This window comes from Lactuca serriola, chromosome 4 (assembly GCF_051521515.1).
Source record: "Lactuca serriola cultivar US96UC23 chromosome 4, Lser_US96UC23_V15, whole genome shotgun sequence".
NCBI lineage: Eukaryota > Viridiplantae > Streptophyta > Magnoliopsida > Asterales > Asteraceae > Lactuca > Lactuca serriola.
Genome location: NC_136411.1, coordinates 117745256 through 117758057, shown reverse-complemented (window position 1 = coordinate 117758057; position 12802 = coordinate 117745256). Strand labels below are relative to the sequence as shown.

Genomic DNA, 12802 nt, shown 5'->3' with positions numbered 1-12802 from the left:
CCCGTGTTTCCCAAGGTCATTTTTATACGGTTAGGTAATTTAAAAAATTTCGATTTGGTCAACGTATTTTGAAAAAGATAATTTGTGATCCTTTGAACGAATGTTGTTTTCCAAAGGTAATTTTACACGGGCGGCATAATGTCTTTAAGTTCCTGTTTTAAGCAACATACTTTGGTAACTTTCATTTCTTTCAAGTTTTAATCCTTACTTCATCAAAAATATGCACTTCATCAAAAAATGTATAAATCTTATCGGAACTCATTATACTAAACTTTCATTCTTATTAACATAACAGTATTGAAAATAAGAATTCACTTGTTGTAATGTACAATCATAGCAAAATACATATTAAATTTTCCTAAACATTCAAGGATGTTACAAACAATCCCCCTAGCTGATTACCTCCTTATAATCACATCAAAATCTACAAGATTAGTGAAAATAATTTCAACTTTTCATTCTCATGTACAATTTGGTCCATAATTTTTTCCCCACTTGACTAACAAAAGCTCATTCTCAACCACAAGGATTATGGTGTAGGGGTAAGTCATGTAGAAGATATGATGGATAAGTTACAACCCATGTTCGAATCCTAACATTGTTATTCTTCGGGTGGCCATAGAGGTTCATTTTTTATAACTCCGGGGCAAATGACATAACTTCATGTTCCCATGGAGGATTAGTCAATGTACGCATAAACTTCATGTTCCCATGGAGGATTAGTCAATGTACGCATAAGCTGGTTTGGACACCCTCGTTTTGGAGGCCATTATTGCCAAAAAAAAAAAGCACATGGTCAGTCGCATTACTTCTTAACTTACAATATCTTAAATTTAAAATAATAGTTAAAATCATTAAATGTCATCATTAGTTTTGATGAACTTAACTACATAATCTAAAGATTCCTTGTTGATCCATCTCTAAGTTAATCAAAACAAATGACATATTATTGTTGGATTTTAATGATTTTATTTTTGGATATTTAAACATTGTTGTTTTGTAGAAAAATATATTACGGTAATATATGAAAACAAACAAGAAATCAGAAAATGATAACATGTTTTAACATGGTGTTCTTAGAATAAATTCTCGCGCAATCAAACATTTGTTTCCAAGGATGCAACAACTAAAAGCGCTTCTTGGAGACTGCCCACATTTAGCCATGAATTCTACCTTGAAAGTGTCAGGAAACACAAGAAATAGGTAGAGGAAGAGATTCAATAACATATAAGATGTCTCAATCTATCTCATAAAGTGTAGTATTTATACCGAGAAAAATGTATAACCGACACATTGGCATCAACCAAAAAATCAAAACCGAAAATATGTGATTAATATTATGTTTAATGCAAGGTTTGTAATTGATATAAATTAAACTTTTAGTAATGAAATAGAAATATTTACTTAAATGCCATGGACTTATTTGGTAGAGCGGTGTATTCGTGCATGCTCACAAACAAGTTTAGTGAACCAAGGCACTTTGGTTCGTAGCTTCACCCTCTACAGACACAAGAGAGAGACCTGACACTATAAGTTTTATAAGGAGAAAAATAAATTCTACTAAGTTATATACAAACTTCTTGTTCAACCTCCATCCTCTATGAGATTATTTAAGCTCATTAATAATGTTTATCTAAATCATCAAACTAATTCATTTTAAAGATTAGTTTCTCATTCATTTTAACTCCGTTTTAAGCGTATAATATACCAACATCTGGATTTGTGTTTAGAAATAGAGATAGCCTATTTTTGGAATATGGATAAACACATTTTTCCAACAATCCCCATATAAAACATCTGACCGTTTTCAAGCTACTGAGATAAAATACATTAGTTAAACCTTTCATAGGATAGGTTGGTGTTGCCCTTTGAACCGTATTTTAAGAAGTTATTATTTTACTAGGAAAATAGTAGGCTCGTACTCTTTGAATCATTCTATCATTCGTATAAATAATCAGTATGTGTCTCACATAATTCTCTATAAACTACGGGAGTACTTAGGTTCTTACTAGTATGTTTGTAATGTTCATAAAATTTTTGCTGGTTCTATAAGAGCTCATAGGAATTGTGCCCTTGAAAATTCCCTTTGAACACCGATACCAAATGACCAAGGGCCATAATTTTGTCAAAACAATTTGACCACAATTTTGAATATTTTGATATATAACGGTCATTGATGATGTTCTAATATTGTTTTAGCCATACTTTAGCTAAATTATTGTGACCATTTTAAATCATATTTACACCTTTAGCCACGATTTAGCATTAAAATTATGACAAGTACGAGCCAGGGTTGAACAGTATGGCCATATGTCATCACTTGTTACGGTTTTTTGTTTGATATGTAGATTAATCTTTTGATGATTATTAATTGACATGATAAATACATAAGCTCATACAAAGTCGAAATTTATGTGACGAAATAATAGGGTGAAATTTGTTACATGAATAAACTGTTACAAAAATCTAATTTATATGGTGACTAAAATTATTTTATGTGACCAAATGGCAGTGTTTATTAGCAACATAGTAAAAGAAAAAACATGTAACTATAAGTATTTTAAGGTTGTCGTTTACTTTTTTTTTATATGTCTAAAAGTAAACTTGTCATGATAAAAGAAAAGAAACATGACAATAACTAGTTTTTTGTCATAATTTAATTTTATGGTGATAAATTATTAAAAAAAATCATGTGACTAAAAATTTTATGGTTACGATTTATTTTTTCATTTGTGTCAAAAAGTAAAAATAATCATGATAAAAAAAGAATACATATAGCAATAAGTATTTTATGAAGGATGCATATACTTGATCATCTTATAATAGTCCATTTACTAATGTTACTAAAGTGATAAACTTATCACTGTGTTATACCACCAACATTCTCTTTCAGTCTTTTGTTAATATAATTTTATAATACATCCATATCTTACTAATTTTTAAGTTTCTTGGGTGTTTTATGTTAGCCTTTTGTTCCGACCGAATCCAGGCATGTAACAAATGGAATTTCTCATGTAAAACATATGTTTGAATCCTAAGTCGAGTAGGACTTGGAAACCAAACAAAATCAACTTAGTTTTTAGGAAACTATGTTCAAGTCAGTTTTTAGTTTCCTAATTGTGATCTAATTACAAGTCAGTAGATTAGAATATATATATATATATATATATATATATATATATATATATATATATATATATATATATATATATATACATCTTGTTTAGCCGTGTAGGGTAAGAGATTGTATTCACAAATTAAGTTTTGAGTTATTTTCTCATTTAATCAAAGAGATAGTTTGATTAATTGTTTGTGTTATACATTTTTTACTTGAATTGGTATCAGAGCCAAGAACATATGGTTTTGAAATCAATTTACTTACCTGTTGAAGAAGGTGGTCGACATGATAGGAGATGAAGGGTCTTCAGGCGGTGCTCTGAAGAGGGAGAAGGAGACTGGAGCGACCTCGGTTCAATGTCCCATGCTCAATACCACAAATTACACAGCTTGGTCCCTGCGTATGAAGGTTGTTTTAAAAATTCATAAAGCGTGGAGTATTATCGACCCAGAATTAGAGAAAACGATGAAAAGGATTACCTGGCAATGGGATTATTGTATCAGGCGATCCCGAAATCATTAATCATGCAAATCAGAGAAGTCGAGTCTTCGAAGGCGCTTTGGGACGTAATCAAGGATCGATACATTGGGGTTGATAGAGTGAAGGAGGCCCGTCTTCAAACCCTAGGTGTCAAATTCGATCAGCTTAGGATGAACGAATCAGAGACGATCGACAATTTCTCCGAAAAGCTGTCCGGAATTTCTTCAAAATCGGCAGCATTAGGATCTGTGATCGACGAATCCAAGCTTGTAAAGAAGTTCCTTAAGTCACTGCTACGAAAATTCATTCATATGGTAGCATCACTGGAACATATACTAGACCTAAATAATACCAATTTTGATGATGTAGTTAGAAGGATGAAGGCAAATAAAGAGAGGATCAGAGAAGAAGAATCTTATGGTGGTGAGAAAGATCAAGCACTATTTGTCGAGCATGGTGGAACTTCGAATCAAAACTGGAGAAGAAAGAGGAAGGCAGTGGAGGCTCACGGGACTGGTGCGACTGGGAACAAAGCACACGGGTTTAATGGCTCAACTGGATCCGAATCCTGTGGGTCTAATGGGTCAAGTGGATCAAGCTCTAAAACAAAACAGGACCAAGGAGGCAGTCCTAACAACAACACTGGGTCCAATAATCACCGGTCCAACAGCACGCCCAATTCTAATTATGATCCTAATCAAAAAAATAAAAATAAAAAAGACTAGTCCAAAATTATCTGTTACCGGTGCGATTAGCCGGGCCACTTCACGTCTCAACGTCCGGACCGAATTAAAAAATTACAAGAGAGTAATTTTGCCGAATATGACGACACCGACGAGACCGTTTTTTTACACGAGACCGTATTTTTAAACGAAGAAAAGGTGTTACCGTCTCGATACGACTCACAAGACAACGATGTGTGGTATTTGGATAACCGGGCAAGCAATCACATGATGGGAAACCGGTCATTTTTCTCTGAACTTGATGAAGGCATAACTGGGAGGGTTAAATTTGGAGATAATTCGTCTGTAAAAATCAAGGGAAAAGGTGCTATACTTTTCCAAGGAAAGATAGGTCAACAAAGGCTGATGACAGAGATTTACTACATACCGTATCTCAAGAACAATATTATTAGTCTCGGACAAACAACTGAAGCCGGGTGTCATATTCGAATGAAAGATAACTATTTGACCATGCACGATGTCGATAATTGCTTATTAATGAAAGTACAAAGAACTCCAAACTGCCTTTATAAAATAAAATTACAAATTGGAGTTCCTATTTACCTTCACTCGAGAATAAGTGAAGATGCGTCGCGATGGCATGAAAGACTTAGGAACATCAATTTCGAGTCAATTAAAAAAATGTCTAAGAAGGGTTTAGTCAAAGGGTTACCTCAATTTGATCATGAGAATCAATTGTTTGAATCGTGCTTGGTGAGCAAGCAAACAAGAAAGTCATTCCCGACTATGACGACATACAAAGCAAAACAACCATTAGAGCTAGTTCACGGTGATTTATGCGGTCCGATCACGTTGGCAACCAAGGGTCAAAATCGGTATATTTTTACACTAATTGATGATTTTTCACGATTTATGTGGATTTATCTCATGAAAGAAAAGAGTTAGGCGTTTACACCCTTCAAAAAATTCAAAGCTTTGGTGGAGAATGAAATTGGAAAGCCTTTTAAAGTGTTTAGAAGTGATCGAGGAGGTGAGTTTACTTCTCTCGAGTTTAATTCTTTTTGTGAACAAAACGGAGTCAAACGCCACCTTACCACCCCATACTCTCCACAAAAAAACAGTATTGTCGAACGAAGAAATCGAACACTTATGGACATGACACGGAGTATAATGAAGGCAATGCATGTTCCAAACTACTTATGGGGAGAAGCGGTAAATCACTCTACAAATCTAATCAATCGAGTTTACACAAGAGTCCTTGGTGATACAACTCCATACGAAAAGTTATATAAAAGAAAACCGAATTTAGAGAATGTTCGTATATTTGGGTTTTAGCACATGAAAAAGGCGAAGTGGTGAATCTAAAGAAGTTGGATGCAAGATTAAGACCACTAGTACATGTTGGTTCCAAACCGGGTACAAAATATTGTCGGTTATTTAACCTGGTGACACAAAAAATAATCATGAGTCGAGATGTTAATTTTGATGAAACAAAAGGGCAGGATTGGACCAAAGAAGTAGGAACCAACAATGAAAAATCGGGCTCATTCATAATACGATGGGACTATCCAAGAGACGAAGCAAACAACAACCAAGGAAACGATATAAACGATAATCCAATTGAACCGATTGAATCGGATCATGAGATGGGAGACGAAGCAGAAGTACAAGATAATGAACAACCAAGTCCGGTAAATAATAATGTTTAACAAGGAGCTGCAAATCAAAGACCCTCAAGAAAAAGAGTACCTCCAAGACGATTTCAAGATTATGAGCTTGATCTTGATAATCTCGAAGAACGCCTTCTAACAACCAATAAAGAACTGGTATCTGTTGAAGAAGCGAAGAAAGAACCAGAATGGGTCAAAGCCATGGATGCAGAAATCAATTCGATAAACTTAGACTCTCGTGAACAAGCCTATGGGGGTGAAGCCAATTGGACTCAAATGGGTGTTCAAATTGAAGAAAAATGTAGATGACACCATTAATAAATACAAGGCAAGGTTGGTTGCTAAAGGTTACGTGCAACAACCCGGTATTGATTTTCAAGAAGTATTTGCCTCGGTAGCTCGAATCGAATCCATCTAGTTTCTTATAGCCTTAGCTGCTACTCATGAGTGGGAGCTTCACCACTTAGATGTTAAAACGGCATTCTTACATGGAGAATTAAATGAAACCGTTTACATATCACAACCGGAAGGTTGTTTAAAGAAAGGCAACGAGCATAAAGTATATCGCCTTACAAAAGCATTATATGGTCTAAGACAAGCACCTCGAGCATGGAATACGAAGCTTGATGGGATTTTGAAGAGTATGAAATTTCAAAAGTTCATGAAAGAACCATCGGTATACTGGAAAAGTGAAGGATCTAACTTGCTAATTGTAGCAATTTATGTTGATGATTTATTTTTCACAGTTACAAATTTGAGCATGATCAAGAGGTTCAAATTAGAGATGTCCAAGAACTTTGAGATGTCAGATCTTGGAAGATTGACTTATTACCTTGGCATTGAAGTTAAGCAAGAAGAATCGGGGATTACTATAAACCAAGAGGCATATGCTCAACGCATTTTAAAAGAAGCAGGTTTACATGATTGCAATCCGACCCACATTCCAATGGAACCGGGAAATAAATTGTCAAAGGACGAAGATGAACCCGAAATCGAACCGACACAATATCGAACGGTGGTAGGATGCCTTAGATATCTCTTGCAAATAAGACCTGATATGACATATGTAGTACGAGCTGTTAGCCGATACATGCAAAGTCCAAGAGAATCACATGGTGTTGCAATCAAACACATTTTAAGGTACTTACGAGGAACAACGGGATACGGAATCAAGTACGAGAGGATGGGACAAGGGCAACTTATTGGTTATAGTGATAGTAGCCACAATGTTGACCCGAATGACGAAAAAAGCACAACCGTTCACATTTTCTACTACGGGTCATCTCCAATTACATGGTGTTCGCAAAAGCAAGATACCGTTGCTTTATCATCTTGCGAGGCAGAATTCATGGCGGCCACGGCGACCGCATGTCAAGCAATATGGCTTCAAGATTTGCTTGGAGAAATCATGAACAAAGCGCAAGAAAAAGTGATTCTTAAAGTTGATAACAAGTCGGCTATCGAATAACGAAGAATCCCACCTTTCATGGAAGAAGTAAACACATTCACACGAGGATTCACTTCATTCGTAATTGTGTTGAAAACGAACAAGTGGAGGTGGAGTACATTCCCGGTGAAGAACAAAGGGTGAACATTCTTACGAAACCACTAGCTCGGACCAAATTGAAGGAAATGTGGATCTTGATCGGTGTTGAAGAATTCTCTAGAAGGACTTAGAGATCTAGGGGTGATTCTTGGAATCCTAAGTCGAGTAGGACTTGGAGACCAAGCAAAATCAACTTAGTTTTTAGGAAACTATGTTCAAATCAGTTTCTAGTTTCCTAATTGTGATCTAATTAGAAGTCGGTAGATTAGAATATATATATATATATATATATATATATATATACATCTTGTTTAGCCGTGTAGGGTAAGAGATTGTATTCACAAATTGAGTTTTGAGTTATTTTCTCATTTAATTAAAGAGATAGTTTTATTAATTGTTTGTAGGGGTGTTCACGGTTCGGTTTTTAGGTTAAAACGAAGTCAAACCGTTAGTAACGGTTTTTGTCAAGCAAAAACCGAAGCCGAACCGTTGAAATTTTAAAACCGAACCAAACCAAACCATTACTAAACGGTTGGCTCCGGTTTGGTTTCATGGTTTGGGCTTTTTAGGCCCATTTTAGTCGAGTTCATTAAACTAATTTAGTAAAAAAAACTGCACTATTAACCTATTAAAAGTGCCAAAAGGGAAAGGAATTCGAGTTTCTATCTTTCTGATTTTGAGACAACGCATCTTTTGGGATTAGGGTAAGAGAAACATCTATTGGACTTGGGATTGGGTTCACAAAATAAATTAGGATTAGGCTGTGATAATTAAATGTTGTGGACTTGTGGGTTTTAAATTTTATTATTTATATATAAAAATTAATATATAATACAACAAAATACAATTACATATAAAAAATTAATTAATATATAGATACGGTCTGGTCCGGTTTTTATACGGTTTGAAATTGTAAAAACCATAAGCCAAACCGTTCATTACGGTTTGAAAAGTTCGAAACCGCAAACCAAACCGTTAAGAAAAATACAAACCGTAAAATCAAACCGATGACTGATTTGACCGGTTTCACGGTTTCAAACTAAACCACGATAACCCCTAATTGTTTGTACCATGAGTTTTTGATTTTTGTTTGACTCCGCTTTCCTAACTGAGAATTCGTTCTTTTTGTTTGACTCCACTATATCATCAGTTTTGAATATTTAACCGACATATGGTGTGAAAATTACATATAATAATGGTGATGAACTTGTTCCTTCATTCTTTACCATTCAAACCCTCCACGTGTTTAATCATCTCAATTGTATTTAATATAACATTTCCAATCACCAAAGGGTATTGTTGGCATTGTTGCCCTAAACCCGTTATCATAAAGGAGTTGGCCACCACCTTCCAGAGTTTCCCATGTTTTGCATAAAAGTAAGATTACGAATAAAGCGCACATTCAATTCTTCGATTTGTTTGATTCCAAATTAGGGATTCAATTTGCTCGATTGCAAACTTGGGTTTAAGAAAAATCAATGATCGGTACCCACATCCTCCACTATGAATCGTTTCTGGATTCCACATTTGGGATTTATCAATGGAGTTCCCTGTCGTCATATTCCAATTTATCGATTGATTTGCCAATTTATAATCAAGGAAATGTAGAGGCGATAAAGGGAGAAAATGGAAGTGTAATCAATCTACCTGAGTTGGTTTATCGTCTTGGTTTTCTTTAGGAGGAAGAAGGGGTGGGAGAAGGGTGTGGGGTTGAGGGAAATGGGGTGAGGATGAAGTGGTTATACATTGACTTAATGGCTTATTTTAAGCTCAATGTGTAGAAAGAACAACCACACAAGAAAAACTAAGCTTAAGAACGATTAGTGCAATAAAAAGAACTTGTAATGAAGTTGTAAGCAACAACATTTCTTGATATATATTGTGTTGGTATTGGACTAATATGGGGTCTTGCAAAAGTTAATGTGACATAATTGAACGTCCAATGATATTATATAATGATACGGATGATTTAAGAATGATGGAGAGACATAAAAGTAGATGGGCAAATGTAGATAAATGCATATGTGATCTTTTAAACGCAGTCTAGCATTTTCATTAATAAAAGACAAATAACTTATAAGTTATTAAAATCTCTCTATCGTCTTATACAAACGTTAAGACGAGACTACTTATTCGTGCATATGATCATATTTTGTATGATCGAATTAAAAAACATGTTGCAACAAATTAAATGTAACATCAACCACAAAAACTAACAAAACAAATCAGTATGCTGCTAACTGAGCGAAGTTAATCGGGGTCACAAATTGTGGTCCACCATTATATAAAGTTACGGCTGCAAGCTTGGAAGCATATTGTGTCGGATGGAACAAATCCCAAAAGAGGTAGTTGTTGCGGCTTGAGCATAAATTTGCTTTCGGAGTACAAGGCTTTTCTGCATTTAACCACCCTTCCCCACAACACGCTCTGTCCACATACGTAAAATCTGACAAAAAAAAAAAAAAAAAAAAAGAAAGAAAGAAACGAAATTAGTAACATATACTATCAACCGCTAAATGTGAAAAGTCAAAAGAGCAAAGTATGTCGTAAAGAGTTTGGTATATGTACTTACTGAACAGCTGTGGGAAATTGATGACGTTAATCGTCATTTCATATGAATTCCCGAGTGAATACTTCATGCCTGATAGTTTACAAGATAGTTTCTTCAAGAGAGCATCGAGCGATGAGTGAAAAGCCCGAGCAAAAGTGTTTTCTATCTCAAAACATCCCCCGGTAACATTAAAAATTCTTTGTGACGGACAACATCCAATTGGTGGCACACTTATGATCCCGAACTTCCTTGCTCCAAGGTTGTACAAAGACTTCAATGATTCCAACATTGTTTTAGTTTGGCTTCGTGATAATTAGTATATAGTAAAAACTTAACAAATCACAATATTACATAAAACATGGCATTTTGTGACACAAAGTTCCATCTTAAAACCCCAATATGGCACCTTTTGCGACACAGGTTGTATAAAACAATTTTCACCACACATGTTAATTTGAACTTTGTGGTGGTGACACGTATGCAAAATATGTACCTCAATGTGACACTCATATGCCGTCATTAAAGAAGCAATGAAAATAGTAGGATCAACAGTGCTCCTGTTTTCAAAATAGCCAAAAATGTCATTGCTCCCGACACTAATGGCGAATACGGATGTTGCAAGTATGTTTTTTGTAGCTCCTCGTCCCTTTACCAATGTTAGATTGCCACGTACTGTCTTGAACTGCTTAATTTGCTCAGACATCGATACAACATTCTGCTCACGTTTTAACCATATTAGGAATGACCAAAAGCAAAAGATACAACAGAATATATGAGGTCACATGACCGCATAATTAAACAAGGGGCAGCCATACACTGAGACTTACCAAGTGTTTCCCTGTTACATCCAGAAGACCAGATGCTCCTGATGCGAAATTTACACCTCTAAACATTCGCTTTCTAAGACCCGCTTTCAGGAGAAACAAGTATGGCTGTGGGCTTCTTTTTTGTCCCATTAGCTTTGCTGAAATCAATGAAATAAATAATATATCAGTAAAACTAATTTAACTCTAACTACATTTCGTGATAATTTGATCGTACTAACACAAATAATCTGCACTGTTGAAGCCGTTGCTGAAACGTCCTGTTGGTCTAGAATTAGGAAAATCAATCCCATTGTGAGGAAAATTAGCTCGTATTTTGGTTTTTGGCAAGAAAGAGTTTGTTCCCACATCAGCAGTTGAATCACCAAATATGAAAATGGCAGGCGTAGTGAAATTAACAGTTATAATGGCGCTGGAAACTTGTGAAACCGTAAAAAAAGTACCCACCAGAAGATAGAAAAAAACCAAGCACATTTTTCCCATCAGAATGTTTATGTAATAGGAATTTTTTTTATTCTTGATAGTGAATATTGAGTTATATATGAAGAATATAAATATTTGTTAACAAGTGAATAAAAATATATATAGGGTTTCGGATTGAATATTAGACAAAACATGAGTGAGTCAAGTACATTGAAGTAATCCATGAAGTTCTACAAGAAGTCTATGTTGAGTAGGACGGATCTTTCGAACTATGGCTTGATTTAAACTTTTTATTTTGACACTGTTGTCTCTTATAGCTAAAAATATTCCATGAACACAAAAGGATGAAATAAATTAATAATCAACTTAGATTGTGCATTATGTACAATACTTGCCGTCCATGTCACAAAGTTAACAATGTATGTTTTCAGATTTTGGAAACATATTATTGAATTTCGGAGTTTGGAAAATTATATGTTTGATTTGTTAAAGTTAAAGCTAACTTTAATTTCTTAGTCAAATGAACAAGCGATAAATGCATGATTTGTTGATAATTAGATGTGTTTTTTAGTATGCTATATATGCTAGCTATGCGCCATTGGTCTAAAATATACGGTTATATAAATCTTTTGGCTGTAACCGACTTTTTGTAGGAATCATGTCGTGATCAGTTGTATGGTAGCAGTGGTGCACAAACAACATAAAGAAACTGAGCATGTATGGAACTTTTTGTTCAATGTTGTCAACCGACGAATTTCATTCATTAACGACTTGTAATTAATTCCTTGAAAGAAGGCAGCAAACTTAACCAGGAATAGAAATCAAAGATCCATGCTAAGAAGAACCCACGATAGCATGCAACCGAAGTTTAAGTCACCACCATTGCGCTTATCACCAGCATCCCCAATATATATATATATATATATATATATATATATATATATATATATATATATATATATATATATATATATATATATATATATATATATATATATATATATATATATATATATATATATATATATACACACACGAACCAATTTGCACTAATAGTGATGCATGAAAACAAGATCAAATTCTGATCAAAAACCTGGATCCCTGTCAAATATGGGCTTCACCATAGCCGTCGGTCTTAATTCCTATCCAACGGTACAAAATTATTACCGGCAACAGAAATAGCGGCTACCCCGTCACCGCTAATATCCTAAAAAATGTTGACCGCAAAAACTTCCTTCCATTTACCATCGAGTGTCGCCGATATTGCTCCATGTCGCCGCTATTACCTTCACTGATAATGGCTTAAGTCGATTTCATCCCCTTGTCGACGTTCTGCTTTCTCACTATCACTCCCACTTCTCTTCTTCGGCGATTACGACTCCACTCTGACCCTTTGGAAAACTTAAGGTCGTTCACCAGCCGATTACCACCTCTGACTGACTGACAGGAACACCACCAGGGTTTTTATACCGACAATTTTGGGGTGTTTACCGGCGATTAGGTGTGT

At 35.0% G+C, this 12802-nt stretch overlaps 1 protein-coding gene and 1 long non-coding RNA gene across 2 annotated transcripts; both read right to left on the bottom strand.

The window, feature by feature from the left end:
• Window positions 1-261: 261 nt before the first annotated feature.
• On the bottom strand, window positions 262-4129 carry LOC145102406 (uncharacterized). The gene is made up of 2 exons (XR_013706148.1): window positions 3598-4129; window positions 262-3514 (listed from the first exon to the last, which is right to left on the bottom strand). It is a non-coding gene; the product is annotated as an uncharacterized LOC145102406 (long non-coding RNA).
• Window positions 4130-9722: 5593 nt separating this feature from the next.
• Window positions 9723-11346, bottom strand: LOC145098762 (GDSL esterase/lipase At5g55050-like). Its single transcript, XM_079036369.1, has 5 exons — window positions 11094-11346; window positions 10876-11012; window positions 10542-10763; window positions 10070-10319; window positions 9723-9943 (listed from the first exon to the last, which is right to left on the bottom strand). Exons 1-5 carry the CDS (start codon window positions 11344-11346, stop codon window positions 9723-9725), a joined length of 1083 nt encoding a protein of 360 aa, XP_078892495.1.
• Between the last annotated feature and the right edge of the window lie 1456 nt (window positions 11347-12802).

Bases quoted from the DNA above. Each gene is read 5' to 3' on its own strand.
- LOC145098762 (XM_079036369.1), bottom strand. From the start codon at position 11,346: ATGTGCTTGGTTTTTTTCTATCTTCTGGTGGGTACTTTTTTTACGGTT. The intron at 10,764-10,875 runs GTAAGTCTCAGT...AAACGTGAGCAG, and splicing joins ATGTAACAGGGAAACACTTG to AATGTTGTATCGATGTCTGA. The intron at 9,944-10,069 runs GTAAGTACATAT...TTTTTTTGTCAG, and splicing joins CAATTTCCCACAGCTGTTCA to ATTTTACGTATGTGGACAGA.